The following is a 20,422-nucleotide window of genomic DNA, read 5'->3' as shown; positions in this document are numbered from 1 at the left end:
GTTATGAACTGAACCATATTTACGTTGCCCAATGATATATGTGAGCGGGTCAGGAACAGATTCAAGAAGTGTATCAATATAATGTGTATATAGAAGCAGGGCAAGAATATGTGTAGATTTATATGTGTCTGCCAAAGATATGTTATATACAGTTTACTATATAGTCAAGGTAATTCTTTTATGAGACAATGAGCTGAATTAACTTTTTTTTTAGATTTTAATTTTATGGTATATCTAAGAGGTAACTCATGCCATTTTCTTATTATCTATCATTCCTGAGCATTAGATTTAGTTTTTTTATGCATATAAAAGAAGCGTGAAAGCATGGGAATAGCTGGGTATCTTCAAGTTGGACACACCCAACTAGAGCTGTCTTATTTGTTTTTATACAATCTTGTTGAAATTATGGAATATCTGCTGATTAGAATTTACTCACTTAGTTTATATATTAAATATTTAAGAGCTTCACATATATGAAATGGCATACTTAGGCACTTAAAACATATTTTCTTTTCCTTAAAATCCAAACTGATTAGGTCTTAAAATTGCTATTAAGCCAAGAGACTCAATTTTACTTTATTCTTGGTAACTCATAAATTTTTAATTTAGTTTTAACGACTTTAAGGTTTGTTTTTCTATTGAAATATTTTGCTGCTTAAATAAAAATCTTCTGCTGTTTTTAGTTCTCGAATTCAACTATTTTTAATAAAATAATAATCTTTTTATTTCTATCTACAAATCTTTAGGTTTCTTATTTCTTTTATCCTAGCAAGTTTTAATTATTTTGGTTTTTCAATCTAAGCCAAATTTCGGTCCCAATCCTTACAATAGATTTGAAAGCTTTACCTCTGGCTAGTTGCAGCTGCCAATTCTCTTTAGAGCACATTTCAAGTGCCTCACATTGCACTTTCTCTAGCAACCACCCGCCCTTTCTCACTGTCACTTTGCCTCTATTTTCTGCTTTAACAGTTTTTCTTTATTTTCTATTTTCTCTTGTTGTTGTTGCTCTCTGTCAGTTTTTGTAATTAAATGCTGCAGTTTGTTGTACAAATGTTGCCTGTCCAGTTGTCGCATGATCAACGTGACCCAAAAGCCGCGCACATGACAGACCCATAAAGTGTCTGGCTGTCCACACACACACACTCACACACACATGCAGTTGATTGTTAGTTATTGGTTTCCTCGAGAGCACAGCAAAAGCTGCTCCTGCGGCAACGTAGGCGACTCAAGACTCAAGCTGTTATATTAGCTGACAAGTCTTTAGGGAAAAACTCTGTGTGTGCGTGTGTGGACATGGCAACCGTTATAACCGATTTACCATTTTAGTATTATTAAATTTCATATAGCGGCCCACGCGGCGTATGCGTAATAAACTTGTCAAGTTAGTTGCATTTAATAAAAATCACTAAAAATGACAACAAATGAAATCTGCATAAAATTTATGCAACCAAGTAGAGTAACAGTTAGGACTTAAAGCCAGCCCAAGCCACTGGAGTAGCTAAGCGGAAAGCGACAGTCTCTCTGTGTGTGTGTGTGTGTGTGTGTGCGTGTGTAGGCTGAGCTATGTGGAGCGCGCAAATATATTCATAGGAAAACATAAATTGCAGTCATTTTTATGCTACACGCTGGATTCGTAGACGTAAAAGCAGACAAACAACCAAGCCCATACACGTGTGTGCGAGTGTGTGTGTGTGTCACTTGCAGCGCTCTTATAACGTCAGCGTAACAAATATTTATAGTCCTTGCTATTTGGCGCAGCCACGAAACCAAAAGCCAAAACAACTACCAACGAAAAAGGCGAAATTGGAATCGAAAAAAAAACTTAAGTTACAATCAACACTGAATGCTCTTTAAATATAATAAAGAACTAACAAATGACGTAACTTAATCAGGGACTAAACTGAGCTTTTACTTAATAGCAGTAAATTATCTTAGACTGTCAAATATAAGAAGAAGAATTAATGACAATGACAATGACAATGACAATGACAATGACAATGACAATGACAATGACAATGACAATGACAATGACAATGACAATGACAATGACAATGACAATGACAATGACAATGACAATGACAATGACAATGACAATGACAATGACAATGACAATGACAATGACAATGACAATGACAATGACAATGACAATGACAATGACAATGACAATGACAATGACAATGACAATGACAATGACAATGACAATGACAATGACAATGACAATGACAATGACAATGACAATGACAATGACAATGACAATGACAATGACAATGACAATGACAATGACAATGACAATGACAATGACAATGAAATGACAATGACCAATGACAATGACAATGACAATGACAATGACAATGACCAATGACAATGACAATGACAATGACAATGACAATGACAATGACAATGACAATGACAATGACAATGACAATGACAATGACAATACAATGACAATGACAATGACAATGACAATGACAATGACAATGACAATGACAATGACAATGACAATGACAATGACAATGACAATGACAATGACAATGACAATGACAATGACAATGACAATGACAATGACAATGACAATGACAATGACAATGACAATGACAATGACAATGACAATGACAATGACAATGACAATGACAATGACAATGACAATGACAATGACAATGACAATGACAATGACAATGACAATGACAATGACAATGACAATGACAATGACAATGACAATGACAATGACAATGACAATGACAATGACAATGACAATGACAATGACAATGACAATGACAATGACAATGACAATGACAATGACAATGACAATGACAATGACAATGACAATGACAATGACAATGACAATGACAATGACAATGACAATGACAATGACAATGACAATGACAATGACAATGACAATGACAATGACAATGACAATGACAATGACAATGACAATGACAATGACAATGACAATGACAATGACAATGACAATGACAATGACAATGACAATGACAATGACAATGACAATGACAATGACAATGACAATGACAATGACAATGACAATGACATACAATGACAATGACAATGACAATGACATGACAATGACAATGACAATGACAATGACAATGACAATGACAATGACAATGACAATGACAATGACAATGACAATGACAATACAATGACAATGACAATGACAATGACAATGACAATGACAATGACAATGACAATGACAATGACAATGACAATGACAATGACAATGACAATGACAATGACAATGACAATGACAATGACAATGACAATGACAATGACAATGACAATGACAATGACAATGACAATGACAATGACAATGACAATGACAATGACAATGACAATGACAATGACAATGACAATGACAATGACAATGACAATGACAATGACAATGACAATGACAATGACAATGACAATGACAATGACAATGACAATGACAATGACAATGACAATGACAATGACAATGACAATGACAATGACAATGACAATGACAATGACGATACTGTGATCTTTATCCGTATTCCTACATTCACCCACTACAATACTCTGACTATACTCTGATTTTGCCCATATTTTCTGCCAGCTCTTCAACAAACACCAGAAGAAATACCAAAAAAAAAAACATTTCCGATTAAAAACAATTAGAAAAGCCGAAAGTTTATGAAACTTTAACACTTAATTCCCCAAAATTATGCAAATTGAGCAAACTGTGAAAATAATCCTTGGAGACGTAGCAAAGCTAATGACAAATTTGAAGGCACACTTAAACGGCACAAAAGGTATTACAGAAAGCTGGTTAAGGGCCCCATTCGGTCTATCCCACTGCATAAAGCAGACACAGGACAGACACAAGACAGAAAAAAAACCGAGAAAAGAAGAATAAATGGAATATGAGAAAACGAACCAGACACCAAATGAGAATTCAAGCTGAAGGCCAAGTTAGGACTCAAAGCAAATCGTCTTGTTACACAGAGCTAACAACAAGGCATAAGTATGAGTGTGTATGTTGGGAGGCGTTGGAGAAATTTTGGGTTTAGTATTTATGATGCTCATTTAAAATCCATTAGCAGCATAGGCCACAGCAGCAACAGCAAATAAAGGCATAAACACAAACACACTCTCATATATATATATAGATGTATATATGGATTAGATAATGTGTGTTTGGGCTATGGGCCAAAGTCAAAAGTGCCTCCAAGGTACATTTAGCTGGAAGCCAAATGTGTTTTATGCCGGCCACAATGACTGGGCCACCAGTGGACCGTGGACCATTGAGGGACCACAACCTGGCCAAGACGTTTAACAACAATTGAATTTAGAGCGCAGTTCAGCGCTTTGAACAGGCAGCAGGCCAAAAGGCCGCACATGTTAAAGTGTTTTGGCACAGTTTGAGAGCCACTCGGAATGGGCAAGAGTTAAAGTTCAAGCACAGTTTGGCAGGCACGCACACAGAGAGTTTGGCAAGCACTGCGGCCATACGAATGTGTTTGGCAAGCAAAGACGACATTGTCTGATGTCTAATGCTTGACTGTGATTGTGATGGATAAGCAATTGGCAATATTGGACACAGAAAGCACACACACACACACACACAGAGCTGTGTGTGTGCTGACAAATGGCAAAGCAATTTTTAATTGAAAATGTTTGCATGGATTCTTGGCAATGGGATGTGAGGCATGTAGATGCCCCGCTCTGGCCCACAACACGCCCTTCCTGCCGCCCACAGCTGCTGTTGATCTTTGTGTGCGTTGCGTGTTGTGCCTGCATTTGATTGATTTATGCGACTGCAAAGCCGCTGCATGGCAAAAAAATGGCAACAAACATAACAAGCAGAAAAACCAACTGGGCGCAGTCAAAATCTTTTACAAAATGAAAAAAAATAATATTCGCTGGAATTTCAAAAAATAAACTTCGAATGCGTCATGTCGTCAACGACATCGAGTGCTGACTGTCGACTGTCGACTGCCAAATGCTGAGTGTTGACTGTTGAGTGTTGAGTGCTGAGTGTTTTATAACGTGCGCAAATCCATTCAAATGAAATTATTAACATTTTTGGCAAACTCCAAGTCCCGCTCGTTCTGTCTGAGCTGGCAAATTAAAAAGTGTTGCATACTTTTGCGCGCACAGCGAATTTAGCTGAAATATGGCTGGGAAATCGCGCATACGCAGCGTGGCGGCGCATAGCCAACAGCATAACAAACAACAACAAGTAGAACTAGGTGAGAGACGGTTATACTTTTTTGACTGTGTCATCCAATAGATACTCTAGCAAGGAGACTAGACTATAAGTAAAATATAGCATTTAAAGTTAGGCTAAAGTGAGTACGGAAAGCATAGCTAACTAGTTTGATTGCGGCTTTTATTTTAGCAAGATCAAAGTCTCTAATTCTTATAATAATAACAACACAATTCAAAAAAAAAAATTATTATAAAATAGTTTTTCTTTCCTTTTTTCTCTTGTTAAAGTTTTACATTGTTTTGTAATTTAAATATAATAAAACATATATTTTTTACAATAATAAAAAAGTTGTATTATAAAATTCTAATTTATTTGTCAGTAAAATTTCAGTAAAATATATAAAAAATATTTTTTTAATTTTTATTTAGCAGGAGCTTTACCTATATTATATTATATACAAATTTTAAATTATTCTATGGTTTTCTATAAAAAAATATTTTATTTGAACTTAAAATTAATATTTAAAAATTTAATAAAATATTTAAAGTTGTATTTATAAAATATTAATAATATTTAAGTTGATATAATTGCTTAAAAAATTTAAAAATTTTGTTGAAAGTTCTCATAAGGCTCCGTTATTTAGCCAACATTAGCAATAAATTCTTTATTTTCTTTGTTAGATTTCACTTTTCTTATTTAGAAAATAAAATATTTAAATTAAATATTAAATACAAAATATAATGAAAATTTAAATCCGCTTAGTCTTAACTATTGCCAGAGCTTCAACTGCTCTTTTGTTTTCTGTGCAAGTTTCCAGTTTTGATGTGCAGTAAAACAGTTTGAATAAACCACTTGAGCTGATATCAGCTTAATCAAAAATTGGTATTTTATTGCACAATAATCTTTAGCTGTGGTAAATTGAATGGCTGAAGAGAAGGCTAGTCAGAGTTTTAGAAAAATATTCAAAAATGTATTTCCTTATGAAATTCATTAAGAATTCTTGGAAATAAAAATATTAAATCTAAGAGAGGGAGAGCGTTTGAGTACTTATATTTTTTATTGATGTTTAGGCATTTAAATATTTATAGTAAATTAAATTGAGAGTAGCAGCAGCGAGGGAGAGAACAATGAAAACTAGCGGGAAAAAATTCAAGCTTGCATTAAACTTATTTGAGAGACGTAGAAGGAGTAGAATAAGAGTGGTAGAAGATTCCTTAGCCTTTTTATATTTCAATTCATTTCACTCATTCACAATATTTGACATCCTGTATAAGTGAAATAGAAGAATAGACTTCCTAACTTCTACTGCTTTTGCTACGTCCATTTTATGACATTTATAACGATTTCTAGAAATGTGTTCTAAGAGTTTTAAGTGTGTATAAAGATTTGTAAATATAGCCAATCATTTATCTACCCATACGTATTTTTCATATGAGTCTAACATGTTCAAGAGAATTTTCAATTTATGCTCGTTAGATAAACACGAAATAGATAAAAGCATTTGGCTGTAGTTCTGCTCGCAGATGTATAAATATTTAGCAAATATCTCGCGCTGGCATGCGTTACACAAGCCATAACAAAATAATTATGCCCCGCCGGCGAAACTATAACGGCAAGAACAAATACGGGAAAGCGACGCGTGGCATCAACTTGGCACAGTTTTTTGCGCTTTGGCGGCGGGCACGTGCGAGGCACGTTTTCACATATTTTCAGTTGCCAGCAAAGCGAATTGCACTAGAAATTCAAATATGCAAGTGTGAGTGTGTGTGAGTGTGTGTGTGGGTGTGATTGCCTGTGCATAGCGCGTGACTTTTGTGCAGTTGCATGCAACTCACGTAATAAAGCCTGCCTCCATTTGCAGCGCGAGTCCTTGGCCAAAAAAATAAAGAGAAGAAAAACGCGTCTGGCGACGTAGACAAACAGGACTCATGTGTCGTGGCCTGCTGAAGTGGAAACCAAAGCCGTTGAAAAGACATTTCAATTTGAATAAGAAACAACGCTAGAAAAAAGCTGAGCGCTGATGTTGCTGCCCGCGGATTCGGTTGACAGTCGACCCACTCAGGTGGCATGCAAATGCAAGCACTCTCTCTCCCTCCCTCTCTCTCTCTCCCCCTCGCTCTCAGTCTGACAATAATGCGCATTAGCGTGAAATTTCTTGGCACGAATTCCGATGCGACAGCAGCCAAAATGCAAGCAAAGTTCCTTCTGTGTTTGCTGGTCAAACATTTGCATAGAGCTTGCTTTGATTCGATTTCAAGTGCTTGTTTATCGATGCACGATTAATTATCGATCTATGTGAAGTTTGCTTTTGTGTAAACATTTGCATTCTTTGGCTAAATATGCGCATTAATTGCTTTGTTTTGTTGCCAAGTAAAATTTTAATGATCATTATTTATCGATAAATTCTCGATAACTTGATAAATATATATATAAGTGTAGATGTTCTCTATAAATAATAAAACCAAATTTATACCATATTAATTAGAGTAAATGATGTAACAATAGTCGATAAATTTTATGAAAATCGATTATGACAAATGATTTAAAATATATTTATTTTAAAAGACCTAAGTACCGAATTTATTTCCATAGGCTTCTTTATTTTGAACAAGCATCGATAATTATCGATATGACTTATCGAAAGCTTACCAAAAGTTGATGATATTTACTGTGTATATCGTTATCGATAATTTACAATAAGTTTTTTTAGTGATCAATAATGAGAATAATCTTTCTTTTGTACTGAACAATAAACTGTTTATTATATGAATATATTATATATATATTATTATTTCAAAATGATTCATTGAAGAAGATCGAAGCAAGTCACTTAGCCTATGTCATTATTTAGCTAAAGACTCAACTAAAAGATTTTAAATATAGTAATTTCTTGATTCTTATTTGATAATGCTCCAAATGTCTATGCAGATAAAGCTTTCATCTCAATCTGAATCGAAAACTCAAGCTCGATTTGCAGCTGCTGTCAAATATGCAAAATCTTTTGCGCATCTTCAATGGATAATCGACTGGCGTCTGTTAGGCAACTGCGATTAGACACTTATCGATTCAATCGAATCAAGTCGATTTAGTTATATCAATAAGCCGATTGACAGCTGAAATTTTGTGCGCTGTATTTGAATATTTGATGCCACTGTACAACAGACACTCCACGACACCTTGACTAACGAAATTTGTTGGCTTACATCCTTGAGGCAGCTAAACTATAGCAACGACAACAACAACAGGCTAACAACAACAAGGAGTCGCTGAGCGTCTCAGTTGCCAGGTCGCCCTGTTATTGCTTGCCAATATCGGAGACTGTGTGTGCAGCCCGGCAGCGGGTCTGCGGCTTGTCTTTTTTGATTATGCCATTGCCAAAGGCAAAAGGCAAAGTGCCAAAAAACCAAAGGACACAATCCGGGCGCAAAAAGCATTTTGCAGACCAAGAAAAAGGAGGAGGAGCTGGGAGATGGGGGTGGTGGAGCTGGCATGGTAGCCGTAGGGAACGATACAGACACGTGCTAATGCCGCACACAATTGCAATTAGTGTCAGTGTGCTGGCATTCTGCCCCTGCCGCTGCCGCCTGGCCAAGCTGGCCTGCATTCCGGGCACATTTGCATAGACGTCCAACAAAGAAATGCTGTTGTGCTTTAAGATTTGAGCCAGCAGCGCCTTCTTTTGGCCTTCGCTCGGTTTACTTTAAGCTCAGTTCACAGAATTTGAGCTGTTTTGCAGTTGTGAGTGTTCGGTGCCTTTAGCTGAAATTTCAGCTGGCAGCTTTAAATCAAATTATCTGCTATAAAAGTTGTGTAAAATGTTTTTCTTTGCAACAGCTGCTGCGGGTGCGGGAGCGTACTTAACAGCTTTTGCGACAAAGCAAATTAATTGCTGCCCATTTTCAATTAACTTGCAGCAGCTCGACCCACAGGCCAGCCAATTGTGTGTGTGGGTGTGTGTGTGTGTGCAACCGCAAGTGTCGAATAAAAGTTTTGTTGTTGCAACAGCTGCTGCTGCTGTTGTTATTGTAGCTGCGACTGTTACAACACAAAGCCAATTCAATTAATTTCAATGGCCATACATATGACACCTATGGACCACTGCACACACGAGTGCACTGCACAGGCGACTCGCATCGGGCAGCCCAAAAAAGTAGGCAACACTTTTTTCCATAAGCAATGCAATCGCACGATAAACATTGACACCCAAAAAAAAGTAGCCTGTAGTGAGGCAACTGGCAAAAAGGTTGCTGACAATTGCACAAAAATGAAACACAAAGAAATGCACGAATGACAGCAGCGAGAGCTCAAGCTTATCAGCCAGCAGTTGGGCTATATAAAGAGAAACTTGTGTATGCAAATGTATGCATTTATATATATATATAAGTTAACACATAACATTTAATATAGGGTATTTCATAAGTTTATAACCAACCCTCGCTATCGCGTGTTTCGTAAGTTAAGAAACAGCCCTCGCAATTGCGACACTGCATACTTTGTATCAGCGCGCTATAACTGCAATGGTCAGCGGCGGTAACCAGATACTTTTGTTTACTGCAAGAGTTTCCGTTATTGCCTAAGATTGCTGAGTCGGCTTGCCGACCATGACATTGTGGTGTGATGCGAGTTTTGGCTTAGCTTAAGTGAAATATTCTATGTAGCTAAAAATCAGTTTTGTATTGAAGTTTGAAGAATAAACTCGCACTACTCCGGCACACCGCCGTAATCAAATTGTTATATTTCTGATCATTGCTGAGCCACAAGGCCAGTTAATAGAAAAGGGGGTGAAGTCAAACCCTCCAACATAATCATCATAAGAAGATTATAATTACCCGATCAACGCTGGACCTGCCACCGACGCCTAGCTCATCGCTGGACCAGCAACTTATTGATTAAGACTATAAATACCCGATCAACGCTGGACCTGCCACCGACGCCTAGTTCATCGCTGGACCAGCAACATATTAATTGGCGCCCAACGTAAAAAAAAAAAAAAAAAAAAAAAAAAAAAAAAATTTTTTTTTTTTTTTTGGAATTTAAATCATATTAAACAAGCTTGCAGAAAAATTACGATTTATCCTGTCATTCACAAGAATTTCATATTGCGATTGCCTGACAACGTCATAGCCGAATGCGATGGAAAAACCCACACACTGCAGAGTTGCACCGCTTCACCTGGAGCCACCTTTTGTCGTCTGGCATTAGAGAGTTCATGTGCCAAAGAGCTCCATGCAGGTGGCACGGCACACTGTGAAATCCAGCCGAGCAACCTGGAAATAATCACCCACGTAGATGATGGAATCATCATTCTTAACGACGGGTCCGCAAGGATCCAGGTGGATAACGGCACTGAAATCCAAGTACACGGCACGCATCTCATTACGTTCGGGGACCGAGTCGCGATCAACGGGACTCTGTTTTACAACCACAACAACGTACGCAATAGAGTCCCGGGCATTGCCAACTCTCCCTTGCTGAACATCACTGCCAGCCAAGATGTCCTCAGCCTCCCTTATCTTCATCGTTTAAATGAACGTAATTTGGAGGAGATACAGCAATTCAAGAAAGACGCCGGAACTGATCAAGCTTATCGTGTGGCATTCATCATTGGAGGTATATGCTGTGCTTTAATCTGCATTGGCCTCACCCTTTGGCGGTTCATCGACGCAAGGAAGTCTGCGAAGCAATTACGAGAAGTCGTCGCCGGAATTGGGTCGGCCGAGGGCGGCCTTACACTTGAAGGGGGAGTAGTTAACACATAACATTTAATATAGGGTATTTCATAAGTTTATAACCAACCCTCGCTATCGCGTGTTTCGTAAGTTAAGAAACAGCCCTCGCAATTGCGACACTGCATACTTTGTATCAGCGCGCTATAACTGCAATGGTCAGCGGCGGTAACCAGATACTTTTGTTTACTGCAAGAGTTTCCGTTATTGCCTAAGATTGCTGAGTCGGCTTGCCGACCATGACATTGTGGTGTGATGCGAGTTTTGGCTTAGCTTAAGTGAAATATTCTATGTAGCTAAAAATCAGTTTTGTATTGAAGTTTGAAGAATAAACTCGCACTACTCCGGCACACCGCCGTAATCAAATTGTTATATTTCTGATCATTGCTGAGCCACAAGGCCAGTTAATAGAAAAGGGGGTGAAGTCAAACCCTCCAACATAATCATCATAAGAAGATTATAATTACCCGATCAACGCTGGACCTGCCACCGACGCCTAGCTCATCGCTGGACCAGCAACTTATTGATTAAGACTATAAATACCCGATCAACGCTGGACCTGCCACCGACGCCTAGTTCATCGCTGGACCAGCAACATATTAATTTATATATATATATATATATATATACATTAGCAGAGTCTTTAAGTGTTGCTTTCTCTAACCAATTTAATAGACTCTCTTGAAGTTGTGTTGGGCAGGCTAAACTGAATCTGAAAGAATAACTTGAGCTTTGTTGAGAGCAACTGGAGCTTACAGAGCTACTTGACATATGTATATTTTCATTATAAGAGTCTATAATAAGATAATTTTAAATATTAATTCATAAATAGTTCATAGTTCATATACGATATTAAACTTACAAAAAAAATTAATTTAAAATACTCTGAAAATTAGTTTAGAGCAAGCAAATAATTGTAGAATAAATTTTTTCCTTTAGCAAGTATCCAGAAATAATATTATATATATTATGTTTTCTTTAGACTTGCACAAGTTAAAATCAAAGTAAAGTAATGATAAATATTTTTAATATTTTAATAACAGACTTAATAATAAGGAACAACTTATGACATTAATGTCTAAGTATGATACAAATTTCAAACAACTTGCAAGCTTTGATTCTGTCATAAGTATAGTCATTATTAAATGTCAAGCCAAGCTCAACAAACACCAACTAGCAGCTGTTAAATGGCTTGCTAAATATATCTATGTTGCCAACACAAAGTTGCAAGCCTTTAAAAAATACACTTATAACATAATATATATTTAAGTGAATGTCTTTAAAAACAATCAATATAATTTAGCTGGTAAAACGCCTTGAGCTGCCAATGGAGATTTCAATTTAGCATCTGTCATTGTTGATGATTCATGCAGTTTTTGCTCAGGTAGATTTGAAAACTTTTAAAGAAAAATTATTTAAATATGTAAGTATTCAAGGTACAATAATATCCAATACAAATAGGCTCTAAACCCATTTGTCCTGCTAATAAAATAATTGATATGGAAGTAAGTTAAGAGCTGCTTTCAAGGCAACTTCTGCTCGCAGACTCACAGCTTGAAAACACTTGCTTCACAGCTGCTACTCGTAAATTCGCCTAGCAGATCAAAGATGAACAATAAGTCTCTTATTACTAGCTTCAATCAATAAAGTTCACAGCGAATGCTTCACAGCTTCTAGTTTCATTTAAGCATTTAAGCAGACGCAGCGAAATATTATTTCAATATTTGCTCTGCTGTTGGGCTGCGTCGCAATCGAAGGGGTTTTTGTGTACATATATATGATTATACATATATGATTATACATATATATATAAGTCATATATGTGTGCGTGTGTGTGTGTTTGGGTAGGTGTTGCAAGCACGCGCAGCGGAAGTCACGTGACGTGTTGTGTGACACGTACGCGACAGCAGCTGCAGTCAGCGAGCTGCAACAGAATCTGCTGTTTGCTGCTGCTATTGTTGTTGTTGTTGTTGTTGTTGTTGTAACTTTTCAATTTGGCCAAGATGATGAGGCAGGCGAAGGTGCAGGCAGCTGCAAGGTGGACTCGCAGCAAGTGCAGCTTTAAGCAAATGCAAATGCAAACGCAAACGCGACTCATTAAAATTACTCCAAGCAAAGTTGTGTGATACATCCTGCTTTCAGCAACAAGAGCAGCAGCAACAGGAACGGGGCTCGGCCCAGTTCCGGGTTAAATAATTTAATTTGGCTGCAAAATGGCCAACGGGCATAAGTAACGACCACGCGGCGTATGAGCAACGCGCAGTTTTATTTAACGCCCGCCTAACCGGAAGCCGGGACCTCGTTTGGCGCGTCGTGTAACCAGGCAGTAGGCAGTAGGCAGTGTGGATGGTGTAGGAGCAGCACCTGGTATGCATGGGCTCGCAACTGGTATGTGCAGATGGGATCGCGCTGCCGCGTCGGCAGGTGCAGGCGACGCATATTTCATGGCACTAATGTAGCCAGTCATAAAATCACAATGCGGGGCAACGTGGGCGTGGCAACATGCATGTGAACATTCAGCTGTGAAATGGGAGCCGAGCACTGCGTTGCGTCGCGGGACAGCCTTGTTAAAAAAATAAAAGGAACCAGTTAAAGCACAGGGAACAGGAAAAAAACTATTTGATATTTAGCAAGCTGCAAAGAAAACACTCTTCAAAATATTGCAAAAAAATAATAATTAAAATAATAAAGTTGTAATCCGATTAAACGTGATGTGAAGAGGCAGCGGAATAAGTTGTCGATGAATAATAATTTATGAAGTAAGCAAAATGTTGACAGCTAAAACAAATATTTTTTGTTATTTAAAGGGTATTAATATGTGTGTATACATGTACATATATATATATATATATATATTAAATATTTTATTAAATACACATTATACACATAGAATAGGTTAGTTGATGTGAAGCATATACAGCTCTGAACGAAACCTGCTCACAAAATTTTGAAATTTTTTTTTATTTTTTTAAAAATTATTTTTATTTATTTATGAATATCTATTTAGCGCTCAATGTAATTTCTAACAGATATTTTATTATATATATCTTTGGCCCCATTTCAAAATTAATATTTTGCGATCTTGTTTAGCTGCACCTTTGTTGCCTTCTTCAGCTCCTCCGTGTCGCAGCGTAGCTTCATCCTAGCATGATCCACTTCGGTCGCCCCAACAAGATGAAAGTCAGCGAAAGTCATTATATATATCTATATATATATATCAGATATATTTCTACATTATATTTATGAAACATATCTAAGCTGCAGCCTTCGCATGCCAAATTTGCAAATATTTAAAATTGGTAGAGCTTTGCCATGGCCGCCGCTTGAGCTCAAGCAAAAAAGGTGTCAAAATCATGATACCTTCAAAAAAACATAAGAAAATTTAATAAAAATATATAAAAACCGGATGAAAAATGAAAAATTGCGCTGGGAACTTCATGGCGAATGTCAGCAAGTTTTTCCTTTTCTCGTTTTTTTTTTTTTTGTGCCCTCTGCTTGCGGCTTGGGCACTCTGTGGGCCTCGATGGGTGTGTGGCAGCAACACCCATCAGCGTGAAACTGCATGGCTGGCTGGGCATGAAAATGCCGAAGGGGGTTGCCAAATGAGCAGCAAGGGGCGGTGCGAGGGGGCGGCATCTACGACCAGTTGGGCAGCATGTGTTGAAATGCAAAACGGAACATTTTTTCCTACTTTTCTTTTTTGCCGGTGTGTGTGTGTGTGTGTGCCCAGCTGACAAGCGTTGCTCATTAAATTTTATTTTATAATTACACACACCAACACACACCATCACACACACATACATGGGCAGGCTTTAATGTGTTGGCTGCCTCGTAATTGGGTCCGGGAGAACGCAACGTTTTTAGGCGCCCCATTTAAGGGCGGACTTAGAGCATTTTTGTGCGAATTTTGTGGGACAAAAGCGACAGCAACAACACCAACAGCAGCAACAATGGGCATTTAAGCATTTGGTCAGTCGGTGATTAAACTAAAGTGTTTCAAAGTTAATTGCCAATGAAATAACAACAACAACAACAATAACTGAGACATGTTAGCCTTACGCTTGACTAACCAGCCAAGTGGCCAACAACAGCAACAACAACGAGTCCAAAAAACCGATTTCTAAACGAACAACAACTAACGTTTTAGCATGCCAGTTAGCCCAAATGGCCCAATGCACAGTGGTTAAATTATTAAAAAATAATTAACTGATTTACTATAATATTTAATATTTATATTTTACACTTTAATTTCATATTTAGTTAAATAAAATACTTAAATAAAATATTTTAATATTTTTTTTTAATGCAAGCAGCTACTTTTTAGTTTCTATTTTTAAAAATAAATATTTAAGAAAATATATTTTGCTATATAATGACAAAAATATTTTCTTTTAATTTTATTATTGTTTATTGTTTGTTATTTTACCAAATTTACTTTGTTTTAATTATATTTTGATACTTTAAGATTTTTAATTTAAAAAAAAAATATATTAAAAATATATTTTAACTTAAAATTTTTTTTTAAATATTTTAAGATATTCTAAACAAATATTTTTTAATTTGTTCTGCTTTTTCTATTTTACGATGAGAAATATTTTAAAATATTTATTTAATTAAGTTTTAATAAATATAATTTATAATAAAGAAATATATATTTTTAATTTGTTGTATATCATTTTTTCTGTACAATAATACTTCAGAAAAATATTAAATTTTTAAATTTTACGTTGATATTTGATGATTACTGTAAATTATTTTATATATCAAATTATTTTTGAATTTATGAAAATTGTGCAGAAATGCATCCAGATTTATTTTGATCACAGCTTCATCGACTTTTGACCACTGTGCTGGTCTTGTTTGGGCCAATGCACTGGAACAATGTAATAGGCCAGAGCTGGCCATTTGCTAGTTGTTGCGGCTGTTATACCTCAAATTGGTATTATTTAAAAATGTCGATGGGTCACGCTTCTCGTCAATGTGCTCGGCCTGAATGTGCTGGCAGCCAGGAGCACTAGACGTAGTTAGTATAGTCGTGTAATTGAAAATGGTTATTGGCAAGTTAATGGCCCATTCAAGCGACGAACCAAACTTGGCTCCTTAATTGACTATTTGTATGCTGGCCCCACAGAGTCTTACCCCATGCAATTAACCCACTTTAACCTCCACTCGCTACCCCTCTCTCTCCCTCTCTCTCTGACTCTTGCAGATTATCCACGCGTGGAGGTGGGACCGCAGAACCCACTGCGCATCGAACGCGATCACATTGCCAAGCTGGATTGTCGCGTGGACGCCAAGCCGATAGTCTCCAACGTGCGTTGGTCACGCAACGGACAATACGTGAGTGCCACGCCCAGTCATACGATCTATCGCGTGAGCCGGCACCATGCGGGCAAGTACACGTGCAGCGCGGACAACGGCTTGGGCAAGACAGGTGAGAAGGATATCATATTGGATGTGCTCTATCCGCCGGTTGTGACCATCGAGTCGAAGACACACGAGGCCGAGGAGGGAGAAACTGTGCTCGTCCGCTGCAATGTGACAGCCAATCCGCCGCCCATTGCCATCGAGTGGCTGAAGGAAGGTGCCACCGACTTTCGCTACGCCGGCGAGCTGCTGACCCTGGTCTCGGTGCGAGCGGAGCATGCGGGCAATTATATTTGTCGCTCGGTCAATCTAATGCAGCCGTTTGGATTGAAGCGCGTTGAGGGCGTGGGCAACTCGACGGTGGCGCTGCTAGTGCGTCACAGACCCGGCCAGGCTTACATAACACCCAACAAGCCGGTGGTGCATGTGGGCAATGGCGTCACGCTCAGCTGCTCGGCCAATCCACCTGGCTGGCCGGTGCCGCAGTATCGCTGGTTCCGCGACGTCGACGGCGAAATGAGCAACACACAGAAGATACTGGCCCAGGGACCGCAGTACTCGATACCCAAGGCACATCTGGGCAGCGAGGGCAGATATCACTGTCACGCTGTCAACGAGCTGGGCATTGGCAAAATCGCCACGATAACATTGGAGGTGCATCAGCCGCCGCAATTCCTGGCCAAGCTGCAGCAGCACATGACACGGCGTGTGGGCGACGTGGATTATGCGGTGACATGCAGCGCCAAGGCTAAGCCAAAGCCTCAAATACGCTGGATCAAGGACGGCACCGAAATACTGCCCACTCGGCGGCTCTACGAGATACGCACCACGCCCACCGACGCCGGCGGCGGCGTCGTGACGGTACAGAGTGTGCTGCGTTTTCGCGGCAAGGCACGGCCCAACGGCAACCAGCTGCTGCCCGGGGATCGCGGCCTCTTCACCTGTCTCTATGAGAACGACGTCAACTCTGCCAACTCCTCGATGCATTTGCGCATCGAACACGAGCCAATCGTGCTGCATCCATACAACAAAGTGGCCTACGACGTGCGTGAGTCAGCTGAGGTGGTCTGCAAGGTGCAGGCGTATCCCAAGCCAGAGTTCCAATGGCTCTTCGGCAGCAATCCCTCGCCACTGACCATGTCCTCCGATGGCCATTATGAGATTAGCACGCGCATGGAGAGCAACGACATATATACAACCATCCTGCGCATCGCTCACCTGCAGCACTCGGACTACGGAGAGTACACCTGTCGCGCTGCCAATTCCCAAAACACGATACGCACTCAGATACGGCTGCAGCCGAAAGGTGCGCCGGAGAAGCCGAACGCCCTGAAGGTGCTGGAGGTGGCCCACAATTACGCCGTGCTCAACTGGCAGCCGGGCTTCAATGGCGGCCTGTCGAACACCAAATATTTGGTCAACTATCGTCGCGTTGCCACGCCGCGTGAGCAGCTGCTATCGGATTGCTCGGGCAACGCGTACACGGCCAGCTACCAGGTGAGCAGCTCTGCAGCCGCACAGGCGGGCGCCCACGAGTCCATCGAGTTCAACTGCTTCCACGAGAATCCGTGCAAGCTGGCGCCATTGGATCAGCATCAGAGCTATATGTTCAAGGTCTACGCATTGAACTCGAAGGGCACGTCCGGCTACTCGAACGAGGTGCTCGCCACCACGAAGGTGAGCAAGATTCCGCCGCCGCTTCACGTCAGCTACGATCCCAACTCGCATGTGCTGGGCATCAATGTGGCCGCCACCTGTCTCTCGCTCATCGCCGTCGTCGAATCTTTGGTCACGCGAGATGCCACCGTGCCCATGTGGGAGATTGTCGAGACGCTCACCCTGCTACCGTCGGGCAGTGAGGCGACCTTCAAGGAAGCTGTCATCAATCACATAGCACGCACTGCCCACTACACCACGGCCACCACCTCGGGACGCAGTCTGAGTCCGGGCAACGGGCACCACGGAGAGGATCGCACCATGGCGCTGGCGGAAACTGCGGGTCCGGGTCCGGTGGTGCGCGTCAAACTCTGCCTGCTGGCCAATCACGAGCATTGCGGTGCCTATGCTAATGCAGAAAGTGAGTATTTTGAACTAGTTCAAAAATAGAACATTGAAATGAACCTCAACTAGTTCAATTGTTACATTTCTAGAGCATAAAAAATGTACATGAAAAGTCCTTGAAAGTGAATCATCTAACATGCTTTATAGTAGACCCCTCAATATTTTTATGAACTAGTTCCATTTATTAGACCTTAAGATCTCAAATTATCAGTGTGAACCAATCTTAGTCACTATATTGATCTAGCCTTTCTTAATAGAAACAAGTTCTGTTTTCTAAAAGAACTACATTTCGGAACTAGTTCTTTTAATTAAAAGCACTTTCAAGGGTATTATATAGACTAAACTACAGCAAATAAGCTGCATAGCACTCAATTAGTAATTTAGTTCATTTACTGTCATATTATTTGGAACTAGTTCTTTTGAGTAACATAGAGTCCATATCAAATGAACTATGAAAACGCTTCGTCAAATAATGCTCAGCTGCTAATAAGACTTGGAAGAAAAGTTCTTTTCGGAACTAGTTCATTTCTTTCAAAAGGTTCTCCTTATGGAATTGAGAATAGTGTATGGGTAACAATAAGCCACGTAGCACTTCACTACTATTATATTCACTATATGGAACCATTATGCGGAACTAGTTCATTTTGGCAAAACAGAGTTTACTATACTAACAACACTTAACTACTTAATACGTAGTTACTAATGTAGTATTGCTAAGAAACTATCTTTTTGGAACTAGTTCATTTTAATATATGCAGAGATTATGCTAAATACAATTAACTACATAGAGCCCAACTGCTAATACAGTTAATATAGGGAAAAACTATAAGGAACTAGTTCATTTTGTTTCAAATAAACCCCATAAGAACTGGATTATATTTAAGCATAGAGGCTGAACTAGCTCTCAGCGCTTTATATAACATATAGCAATATTTAAGGCATTTAGCTACTGAGTCGCTGTGAACTAGTATGCGTTACTTTAAGCAACCCTAAACCGAACTAGTTCTTTTCGCACAAAACGGCCTTCATACCAAACGGAAATGCAATAAATCTTAATCTTTCGCTGCTCTTGCCCACTCTCTATATCTCTCTCCCTCTCTCTCTCTCTCGTTGCAGTTGGAAAATCGTACATGCCACACAGCTCCTCGCTGACCACCTCCGCTTGGGTAGCCATCGTCGTAGCTGGACTTTCGTTTGTGTTGCTGCTGGCGCTGCTGTACGCTTTCTGCCGCTGCCGGCGCACGCATGCGGCCAAGAAGCAGGCGGCGGCCACTGCTGCCACAGCCACGCCCAGCAATGGCGCCAAGGACTACGATGTGGATGCCACATGCGGCTCGCTGGTGGCCGCAACTGGAGACACGCAACAGCAGGCGCCGCCGCCACCGCCGCCCTACTATCCCACCGGTAGCCTGGACAGCAAGCAGCTGGATGGTGGCATGGAGCTAACATTAACAGCTCTCCACGATCCCGACGAGCAGCTAAACATGCAGCAAGGAGAGATGCACACACAGCAGCAGTTGCAGCAGCAGCAGCAGCAGCAATATCAAACGCAATCCAAATGCCAGCAACAAGGACTCTACCAGCAGCAACAGCAGCAGCAGCAGCAGCAGCAGCATACGAATGGCTATGGATATCATGTGGCAAGTGGCATTGGCATCGATGGCGACAGCTATCAAGTGCTGCCCTCCTCCGTCGCTGGACATCATGGCGAGTGTAAGTAGGCAGCTGGGCGTGGCCGAGTGGGCTCTACACGATGGCTTCTTCATTAAGCGTTGCAATTTCCTCCAATTTTTTTCCATTTTTTTTTGAGGGTTTGCGCAGATTTATGGCGGCCATTTTGACGCCTCTTGTTGCTGCCGAGAGGCGGGTTGTGGGGTGGGCGTGGGCGCTGGGCCGAAGCGAAGCGTAATTGCATTTCATGTCAATCTAGTAGATGCCTCTACCGCTGCTCCTGCGCCATCTCATCATGCAAATGTCCTTGCATAAGCAGCAGGCAATGCAAATTCCTTGGCAACCAAATGACATCCATCTGGCGACTATCCGATTCGCTGTGTCCACCGTCTCCCGTTGCCTGTATATCCTG

At 40.0% G+C, this 20,422-nt stretch overlaps 1 protein-coding gene across 3 annotated transcripts in view; it reads left to right on the top strand.

Annotated features, from left to right (window-relative positions):
- The window catches only part of LOC111602152 (hemicentin-1), a 138,790-nt gene that overhangs the window by 99,427 nt on the left and 18,941 nt on the right, over nucleotides 1-20,422 (top strand). For all 3 annotated transcript variants that reach the window (XM_023319102.2, XM_023319104.2, XM_023319103.2), the window contains exons 5-6: nucleotides 16,121-18,355; nucleotides 19,456-20,052. In XM_023319102.2, coding sequence (XP_023174870.2) covers nucleotides 16,121-18,355; nucleotides 19,456-20,052 — 2,832 coding nt within the window. The remainder of the gene's footprint in view (nucleotides 1-16,120; nucleotides 18,356-19,455; nucleotides 20,053-20,422) is intronic.

This window comes from Drosophila hydei, unplaced genomic scaffold (assembly GCF_003285905.1).
Source record: "Drosophila hydei strain 15085-1641.00,03,60 unplaced genomic scaffold, DhydRS2 tig00000172-arrow-pilon, whole genome shotgun sequence".
Lineage (NCBI taxonomy): Eukaryota > Metazoa > Arthropoda > Insecta > Diptera > Drosophilidae > Drosophila > Drosophila hydei.
This window is presented reverse-complemented; position numbering and strand designations above follow the sequence as displayed.